Source organism: Miniopterus natalensis, chromosome 8 (genome assembly GCF_054644295.1).
Source record: "Miniopterus natalensis isolate mMinNat1 chromosome 8, mMinNat1.hap1, whole genome shotgun sequence".
Taxonomy (NCBI): domain Eukaryota; kingdom Metazoa; phylum Chordata; class Mammalia; order Chiroptera; family Miniopteridae; genus Miniopterus; species Miniopterus natalensis.
In genome coordinates this window covers 44,519,079-44,529,726 of record NC_142088.1, presented here as the reverse complement: position 1 = coordinate 44,529,726, position 10,648 = coordinate 44,519,079, and the positions used below count along the sequence as shown (strand labels likewise).

Here is a 10,648-nt window from a genome sequence, read left to right as displayed (position 1 = left end):
CTGGCATAATTAAGCAAAGCTGTCTAATTAATTTCAAGTTCTCAGTTTTACCTATCTAAGAGATACACACAAAAACACTTGATGTTAAATATAGAAATGTGTCCCCCACTAGAACCAAATAAAAGAGAACTCTCAGTAGCCCAAATTGAGCCTCAAAACATTAAAGTACATATATTTATTTGTATAAAGAACCTTGAGCATATGTGCCTTTATATATAACTAATATGAAAGCTTAGTTATTCTCACTGGATCATTGTGAGGATTAAAACAATATTGAGGTGAAAGTTCTGTGTCAATTTTGAACCACTATGCAAACACTGGTTAGAAATATAACTACTATTATTCGTAGGAGTGAGCATTCAAGCAGTAGCATGTGACTGTAGACACCTTAGAGCTAGGGAAGAGGTAGGGAGACTATAAAAGGCAGCCTTGCAAATCCAAAAGGCCCTAAAATCTAAAGCCATTTAGTTTGAGTACAAATGGCCTTGAACCTTTCAATGTAATCAGGAGTCTCACTGGATTAAAGTTAATAATTGCTGTCATAGAGTCAACATTATCATTAAGAAAATACTTAAACAAATGCAATGTCCTCAGCTAGAAAAGATATGTACATATTTTAGAAAAATCTCTCTAGAATGTTTTAAAAAATAAAAGCTTTGGACCAAGTTAGGGGTAAACCTTTATATAGATGGAAAGTTTAGTTGTCTAGAATGACAAGTGCTCTCAGGGTTCCTCCTGGCTGAGTTTACAATATATTCTTTTTAATGATTTAAAGGTAATGAACATGTTTTGCTCATGTATGCGTCCTTAAATAATAGTAGAGACACTAGAGTAAGGTTGATTGCACCAGATCTCAGACCCAATGTAAGAATGGCTTATATCCGAAGAGGCAATATCAGGACAATAGTCAGAGCTTTCTATGTTAACTGCATGGCCAGTTAATACGCTGCTCTTGTTTGTTTTGATTTTACAATGTGATTGAAGATAACTCTAAATAAGCTTTTGTAAATTTTTTATTTTTAGAAGCTGCTACTCCAAGACAAGGAAATATGTATACTTTGTCAAAAGACGGTTTATCCAATGGAGTGCCTAACAGCAGACAAGCAGAGTTTTCATAAGTCCTGCTTCCGATGCCACCACTGCAACAGTAAACTGAGGTAAACGTTTTATGGTGCGTGGTACAAATATTCAGCAGCCTGCAGTGTACTTATAACATCTCCAGGAAAATGCAGATTTTTCCAGATCTTGCTGCCATCAGTTAACCCAACTACAAAAGGGATGTGGACATGTTTTGTTGTGCTTTGCTCAGGATGGCTGTGACCATTTTCCTTTTGAAATTTTGCTTTCCCAATCAAATCAAGAAGGATTCCTTTTATGTGAACATGGAGATCATATATAGATAAGAAAAATTAAGAAGTTACTGTGCAAATCAGGATTTTTAAGTTACTACTTTAGCCTGAAGTCTAGACTCTAGATCAGGGGTCAGCAAACTTTTTCTGTAAAGGGCTATATAGTAGGCCTTTTCAACCTTGCAGGCAATGCTGTCAATGTTGTTACTCAGCTTTCCAGTAGAGTGGAAAAGCAGCCATCGATAATCAAACAGGTGAGGCTGTAAACGAAGGGGCCTAGCTGTATCCAGTAAAACTTTATAAACAGAAACAGGTGGTGGGAGCTGGAGTTTACCTGTGCTTGGGCTATTCCATCTAAGGGAAAAAATAGAAGCACTCATTTTTCAAAACTCTTGAAGTAAGTGCAATTAAATGAATGTGGCCTTTGTTGCAGGTATAGTCTGAAATGCTGAAATGTAATTATTTTGCTAAATCCAATGTGCATCTTTCAGACTATATCTTTCTGGACTTTAATTGACAATGTCAAACACTCGTCATTGCAACATTCTTTTCTCTTGGTTTCCGTGATACCAGAGTGTAATGGTTTTCCTCCTGCCTTCTGGGTGTTCCTTCTCAGACTCCTGTGTGGGCGATCCTTTCTCTGTCCATCACCCAGATGTTAGAGTTTCTTAGAATTCTGTTATGGGCATTTATTCTTTCTTGTTTATAAGAACCATGCTCATAACTTTAATCATCACCCATGTAGCAGTAACTCTGAAATCTGTACCACGAGCCCAGCACTCTCTTCTGTGTATCAGACACTTATATCTAAATGACTAGTATATTGCTCCAATTAGATTTCTCATAAGTACAGCAAATCCAATATGCCCCATTATCTCCTCTCTACCAAAATTGCTTCCTTGACTTCATGGCCTGTATGCTACTCTCAGTAAATAGCATTAACATTAACTCAATGGCTGAAACAGGAAGTTACATTTGACTTCTTTCTCTCCATTCCCTGCACCTAAGCAATGACCAAGTCCTGTAATTTATGTCCCACAAATTCCTCTTGAGCTGTACACTTTGCTCCATCCCCATGGACCAGGTATCTTTTAAGTGTGATCTCTCACCTGTAGTAATGTAACAGCCTTTCTAGCTAGTTGGCCTCCCTGCCTCCAGTGTCTCTCACTACCATCATCGCCACCACCACAGTGCACAATGCCATGCTCCGTGATGTAATGAGAATGATCTTTGTAAATGCAAAAACTTCCCTGTTTAAAACAGATAATGCCTTCCTTTATCAAAAAAATTAACATCTTAATATTAATTAAAAGGCAATTAAGGATCATCCCCTGCTCCTCTCCCAACACCCCTTCCTCACACTGCATGTTACTTTTCATGAAGACTGTATTTCTCTCAGTTCTTCAAAATCATTATTTTTCTCTCTCATATCTTTCTGGTCCCAAGTGTTATTTCCATTCCTTGTAGGGGTTTTCAAATGCCTCTCCTTCAGCTCTCCATCAGGCTAATATCCACTCATTCTTTAGACTTCAACTGAGACTTCACATCTTTGAAAAAGCCTGCTTTGACCCCCACCTATGAAGCAAGTGTGCTGCTTCTGGGCTCCTAAAATATCCCCTGTGCTTGCTCCATTGTTAACACAATCTGATGTAATTGTCCCCACTGTAGGAAATGTGCTAATGTTTGTCTTGCCAATACCTAGTAAAGTTGACATATAACAAGAACTCAAAAATACTTATTCAATGACTGATATTTTAAAAAATCATTGTACAAAGAACCACAAATAAAGAAAAACAATCAAAGCAAGTATATGGCTCAATAAGTTATTATAAAGTGGCCCTGGCTAGGTAGCTGAGTTGGTTAGAGTGTCATCTGATATGCTAAGGTTGCGGGTTCAATCCCATCAGGGCACATACAAGAATCAACCAATGAATGCATAAATAAGTGGAACAACAAATCAATGTTTATCTTTCTCTCCCCCCCCAAAATAAAAATAAAAACTTTAAAAAAATTATTACAAAATGAACATTTTGTAGCCTCTACTAAGGCCGAGAAATACATTACTAGTTACTGCAGAAGGTCCTCCCATGTTCCCCACCCAAACGCAACCCACTATCTCTCTCCTGTGAGTAAATAGTATCCTTTTTCAATAACTACTTCATTGCATTTTTATAGTTTTTTATCCAGATGTGCTTTCCTAGATACTATACTTTAATTTTATCTATATTTAAAAACTTTGATGTGGCTTTTAAGTTTTAAGTTATAGGTTTTCCATCCATTCCTTTCAATCCTTAAAATTTATCTGTGAAGAACCCAGGACTTTTGACCTGTAGTTTTCCACAGTCTGGATCTGCTAATTGCACACTCATAGTGCAGTTCATATGCTCCTTTTCCCTCAGTATTTCTGTCAAATTGTCACCTGAATCTAGATTTTGGTTTTTGTAAACTAAGATTTGATGCCTTTCAAGATAACGTAGGGAGTGTTGGCAAGAGTACCATAAGCACATATGTCTGCTTGGCTCTGGTTTTGTGATCATAGCAGATATTGAAGCTTAATACCTATATCCATTAATTGATGTTTGCAAAATGTTGCTATTCTATTTTTGTTCTTTCCTTTTCATTATTAATTAGAATATTTTAACAGGATATGCTTCCTGTCATATATTATTTGGTTAAATGTTGAGTAGGTGAAGGAAAGGCAGAATAAATGTATAATCTTTTTCTTTTATTTATGAGTTTTGCCGATGTATCAATTATTTAACAGTATAATGAAAGGGCCCCTTATCACCCCTAGAGGTAGCCAATTTAAAAATGTTTTTAATATCTTTTTAAACTCATATTTGCATGTATGTAATTGGTTTCAATCAGATGTAATTATTATCGTTACTGATACATTATTCTATCCCTGGAGAGTGGAAGCCCCTTCAAGCTGTCTTCTCAGTCTTTTTGACAAGACCTTAGTAGTCTTTGATAGTTTCCCTATTATCTGATAGGACTAGTTCCATGCTCATCTTGGACACTTACTTCTGCAGGCCTGTAATCATTCATTTCTCTAAGTCCTGGTTTCTTTTAGTGAGAAGTGGCATTTCACAACAATAATCTTGATGCTCTTTCTACTGGGTTGGTCACTATTTCTAAACTTTTTTAGTGTTAAAAGTTAATACAGTGATCTTCAACCGGTGTGCTGCAAGAATTTTTAAAACATGCATTACCTGACTATTTAGTCAGGGACACTGACCTCTTTTTTCTTAGATTGCCAAATTTTAAAAAATGACAACAGCCAACACAATAATGGCCCGGTATGAATGCCCTGTCTTGAACCATAAATATATAGGTCATACAATAGAGTTGCATCTTATTGGTCACATCACATAATATTGCATCTGATTGGTGAATTCTTGGAACCAGAAATCCTTACATACAAGTATAGGTACCTGATTTTTAAAAGTCAATTTGGAGCAAAAAACGTAGATAATTACTATTATTATTATTTTTTAAATCAACCAAATTATACATATTTTTTGTGAGATCAGCAAAAATATATATTTTTTGGTGTGCCACAGAATTTTAGTAATTAGTTTATGTGTGCCATGAGATGAAAAAGTTTGAAAATTGTTGAGCGAGTAAATACTATAAAGAAAATATATATCACCATTTTGTAGTGACATTTCTAAATTAAATTCAATACTCACTGCTTTTGCTTAGCTTCTTCTCTATGATATCTATGTCTCTTTTCTTCTACTTCATGACTTCTGGTTCTCAAAGACAAAGGAGATAACAGAATTAGAATATCCCATACTCATTTGGACAATAGTTTTGGAATAACAAAACTATCAGCATCACTCATTTGATTATCAAAACATTAAAAATTGAATTTGCTCTCCAGTCACTCACACCCCCATTTTAAAAAAGTGTTTTCCATATCTCAGTGTCATATTACACAGCCATTTCATATCGTATTATTTCCCTCTTTGCCCTCATTCTTAGATTATAGGTAACAATGTATTATATCTTACTATCAGTCTTTATGCTGATGTTTCTGTAGACATGCTGGTTGTTCAAGGTTATTTTTTAGTAGATTCCTCAGAAAAAGCTCATGGAAACAATATTCCTTGAGTTATGTTTTATCTTTGGAATGTAAAGCTATTTTTAATTAAAATATAGTGGACATACAATATTATATTAGTTTCAGGTGTACAGCATAGTGATTTGACATTTATATACCTTACAAAGTGATCACCATAAGAAGTCTAGTAACCACCTGTCACCATGTAAAGTTATTGCAATATTATTGACTGTATTCCCTATGCTGTACATTACATCCCTGTGACTTATTTATAAGTTTTTATAGCCTCATAACAATTTGTCTGTGATCTTTACAAGGGAAAGCCAGTTTTGCTGAAAGTAAAATACTCTGTTTACACTTTGTTTCATTGAATATCTTAAATGTATTATTCTATTTTCTTCTTGCATAACATGTTGGAAATATCTGATAATACTCTAACTTCTTTTCTTTATAAGTCATATACTCTTTTTTCTGTTTAGATACACAAAAAGATTTAAAAGTCCAGAATGTTTTCTAAAATAGTTCTTGGCATTCGTCACTCTGGGCCAATAGGGTCAGCTATCCAGTGTGCATTTTCATTTGTAGTTTCATACATTTTTATATCAGGAAACTTTCCTTAAATTATAGCTTTTTAATATTTAACCCATTTTATAGCTTTTCTTTCTTCTCCCAGAACTCCTCTTAGCTATACAAGGATATTTTGTGCCTATCTTTATATTTGCCTTTCTCTCAAATCTTTATCTCTTTTTTTCACTTCTGATTCTAAGTTTTTATCTTTATATCCTATTTCTTTTCTTAAAACACTTTCTAGTGTGTTTCTAGTGTGTTTATTTGCTCTTATAGTTTTTAGTTTAGTTTTTATTGCTGACGGTTTTTCTCCTTTGCTTCTATTTTTTCTGGTTCCTGACACCTTGTTTATGACTTTTACTAATTACAGTTCACTGTGTTCTTTCAGGTCTTTGGTCATTTCCTCAATGTCTTCTAGCTCATTTTGAAATAGTAGGTTGAAGTTTTGATGCTTTGAGAACCTGTTTTATCTAGCATGTCTTTATTGTCTGCCGGGATATTATAATGCTCCTACTCTTGTATTTCTTATAATAACTTTGTGTAATATTTGGCTTTGATTCTTTTTTGTTGCTCACTTTTACGTGAAATTAATTTTCCTAGATCTTAGAAGGAGGTAAATTCAGGATGGTTTTCCCAACTTCACAAAGCTTCGTCTTCTGGTATTTATATTCTGTGATGGCTTTACTTCTGGGATGTCCTGCCTTGGTTCCTCTCCCCATGTTAGTCAGGACCTTCTTTTTAAGTTCTGTCATCATTAACCAACTCAATTTTGATTCCACTCCCATATCTTTTTCTCTCAGTGTGGAACCGTGTTCTCAGTGTTTCAGTTCTTAGAGTCTGGCTTCTGCAGCCGCTCCAGTCTTTCCTAGCACAGGCCCTTGCTCTCGCCGGCTATTGGAGAGTGCAAAACCCTTCCCAGTTTCTGCTGCTGTGCTCTGACTGGCATGTGGTACTTTCCAGGAAATACTGTCTGGCTATTTTGGGGTCTCATATCTTCAGGTCCATCAGAGACCCTCCTTGCTCCCTCTGCTATCACCCATACAGATGTGACAATCATGCTAGTCTTGTCGTTGTAGGTGGTTTGTCCTTAACTCCTTGTATTTGAGGTTGCTGAGGATATCTTGTCACTTAGTTTTGTTACAAGTTTTATCCATCATGGGTTTTAAGTTTTACTATCTCGTTGATATATCTGATTTTACATGGAGATTCAGACATATTCAAAAATGCTGCTGCTGCCTTGGACTAAATTTGATTTTAATTTTAACAGGCACCCTATTTGTTGATCTCCCCCCAAAGGTCAGATAAATTAGTGCATAGGCAAGCTTTCCAATTCATTCAAAACCCAGTTACCAAGGAAATTCAAATAGTTGATTTTTGTGTGTGCTACTTAGGATTTATTGAAAATTCCAACCCCTCACCTAAACCACTGAGTGAGCAAAGATTAGCCCTATCATTTTCCACCATCTGCAAGTCATATGCATTACACTATAATACCTATTATGCCAACATCTGACATACAGTGTGCCATTCTCAATACTACAAGACATGCGTCACGTGGGGTATTAGTTGTAACTGTTATCTAACAGGAATGCTGGATTAGTAAGCACATTTTTATTGCCGGTAAGCTAACTGTACTGAATGTCTCGCTCACTCTTGAAATAATTAATTTCTAAACTCCCTATGACTTTGCAGGGTATATATGGAATACTAATTTTTTCTCCTTTGTTCTTTCTGGCAGTTTGGGAAATTATGCATCACTTCATGGACAAATATATTGTAAACCTCACTTTAAACAACTTTTCAAATCTAAGGGAAATTACGATGAAGGTTTTGGACACAAACAGCATAAAGATCGATGGAATTGCAAAAATCAAAGCAGCTCAATGGACTTTCTTCCTAATGAAGAATCAAATATTAGGAAAAACAGTGTAGAAAACACCCCCATACCTGGGGATCTTAATAAACATCTAGATGCTGATGACAGTGAAAGGCAAAGGGATGTTTTGAGAAAATTCGGGGAAAGGGGAAAATTAAAAATCATTTGGCCCCCTTCTAGGGAGATGCCCAAGAAAACCTTCCTCCTTGAGGAGGAACTCAACATGAGTAAACCTAGATGGCCTCCTGAAACGACAGCCCCTACATCTGCCGAATGTAGAAGTGGGTCGCTGATGGAGCACATTAAAACTCTGGAAAATAAAGGACAACAGCAAGATAGCATTTCTTTCCCACAGCCCTATCTGCAGTCCATCCCTATGTATCAGAGAGAGGGTGTTACAGGAATCAAAGAAAAGGAAATGTGTGAAGCAAGAAAAGATGAGAGGGAAGGAAATAAGACTGTGCACGAGAAGCTGAATGACACTGAAGACACAAAGAGCTGGAGGAAGAGTGAAACGGATCTTAATGCCAACAATAGTGTGGTTGTGCAGGGCGCTGAGAGGGAGAAAAACGAAAACACCAATGAGCCTGAATGTGCAGAGTTTTTACAGGTCGCTAGCACTGAAGATGAGGTAGTGCCACAAAATCACAAAGAGAACTTGAATAAGAATAATAATAACAACAATTATGTAGCAGCCTCATCTCTGAATAATTGCAGGCAGAAGCCAGCTACTTTAGAATTTTCTAATCTATTACCACTGTCAAGCGAAGCAAACTATACTGCAAGTGAGTATCAAATTGGCAATTTGGAAAATGCATCTAGAATCTCAGAGCTACTTGGTATATTTGAATCTGAAAAGACTTACTCGAGGAATGTACTAGCTATGGCTCTCAATGAACAGATGGCCAGAGCCCCTGTACAGTCTGCCCCCAAATCAGGCCTCAGTGGTGGGTTAATAGTAAAGGCCAAGAGTTCAATAGCCTCTTCGGATACAAGCATTTTAAACATCAAAGGAAACCATTCAAATAACAAAAGCCTACACTTCTTCTTTTCTAACACTGTGAAAATTGCTGCTTTTTCCAAGAAGAATGAGAACATTTTTGAGCCTGATTTAATAGATTCTGTAGATCAAATTAAAAATATGCCATGCCTGTACTTAAGAGAACTGGAGGACATCAAACATTGGAAGCGGGACGGAGCAATAGGCGCAACCCACGTTAGTGGAAGCACAAGTTTTCATGCTGCGAGGAGTGGATGTGCAGCTGCGCCTACGTCTCCCCAGGCGGAGGCCCCGTGCGAACAGCTCACCATGGAAGAGCAGATTAAAAGGAATAGGTGCTACAGTGACACCGAGTGACACCACCCTGGCCGCTTCCAGTCCACATTCAGGCACTGAGACACAGCGTCGTTCTGAAATAAGACTTTCGGGATTTTTAATAGCCTTTTGTTGAACTTGTAAATGTAATGCTCAGAAATCTCGTTTCTACCACAATGGGATATTCACTGTGTGACACTACAGAATGTTTTCCAAAATTGGTTTGAATCTACCTTTATTCTGAATAGAATGAAGAGGGGAAACAATACGGCTATGTTTTCCTGTCAAGTGACATGTAAGCATATGGCTCTGGTTTTGGACATGCCAGATAACATCACTGGTGTGCTTCTATACTGCTGATGTTTATCACGATTCTTATACTTTCTCTATAATTTCTGCTGAAATAAAATTAAATTACCTGAGGTGCAAACAAAACCAGTTCTGTTACTTTTTTCCATATATGTTGTCATTCTAAGTATGTATGTTTTCCATGATTTAAGAAGTATTTGTCTTGGGGCAAGTGTTTAATACACATGTATACATGAACACACACGTGCACACACACATGCACACACACACACACACAATCCTGGAAAAGAATAAAGTACTAAGCCAAAGCCACAGTATCATTAGAAAATTTAAAATGTTCTTTCTCATTTTTGTTCTCATCTGAAAAACAAAAGGATGATTATGGTTCTTTAAATAATTGCCTATATTAAACTACCATAGAACATGTCTATAAACATTTAATGAAAAATATCAATTTTCCTCTAGAATAATGTGGAATCCAAACTTAGAAGTTAACTTGAACTGAAAAGGTTCTAGACGTTACTTAAGTACATCGTGCACATTGCACGTTTTCTTACTCTACGCGATTGATAAATATGCAAACCATACACTACATTTTGTCAGGCTGGACACATTACTTTCCTAGGATGATATGTAGGAGTTAAAAAACACACAAATATGCTTAAGAAGGCCAAATACTGTTTTATTTAGCAATGGGTATCGCTTCACCCTAATTATGACAAATTTCCCACCAAAATAAATAGCATTTTTAGGAACTAAAGTATAGCTAAATACAAAATAAAAAATCCAGTAAATTTTCTTATTGTTGCTGACAGTTTGCTAGGGCTGACATAGCAAAGTACTACAAACTGAGCTGCTTAAACAACATAAATTTATTTTTTCACAATTCTGGAGGCTAGAAATCTGAGATTAAGTTGGCAAGTTGGTTTCTTCTTCTGAGGCATCTCTGCTTGGGTAGTAGATGGCCGTCTTCTCCCTGTACATGGTCTCCCTTTCATATGGCCTGTGTCTAGGTTTCTTCCTCTTGTAATGACACCACTCATACTGGATTAGGGCTCACTTTAATGACCTCATCTTACTTTAATTACCTCTTTAAATACCGTCTCCAAATATAGTCATGTCCTGAGATACTGAGGGTTAGGATTTGAGCACGTTAATTTTAGGCA

At 36.4% G+C, this 10,648-nt stretch overlaps 1 protein-coding gene across 2 annotated transcripts in view; it reads left to right on the top strand.

The window, feature by feature from the left end:
• XIRP2 (xin actin binding repeat containing 2) overlaps positions 1–9,215 on the top strand; it is a 222,225-nt gene extending 213,010 nt beyond the window's left edge. The window contains exons 8-9 of one of the 2 annotated variants that reach the window (XM_016195682.2): positions 1,024–1,157; positions 7,721–9,215. In XM_016195682.2, coding sequence (XP_016051168.2) covers positions 1,024–1,157; positions 7,721–9,215 — 1,629 coding nt within the window. Of the gene's footprint in view, positions 1–1,023; positions 1,158–7,720 lie in introns of those variants that run through there. The other variant, XM_016195673.2, reaches the window with a different exon arrangement.
• The last annotated feature ends 1,433 nt before the right edge of the window (positions 9,216–10,648 follow it).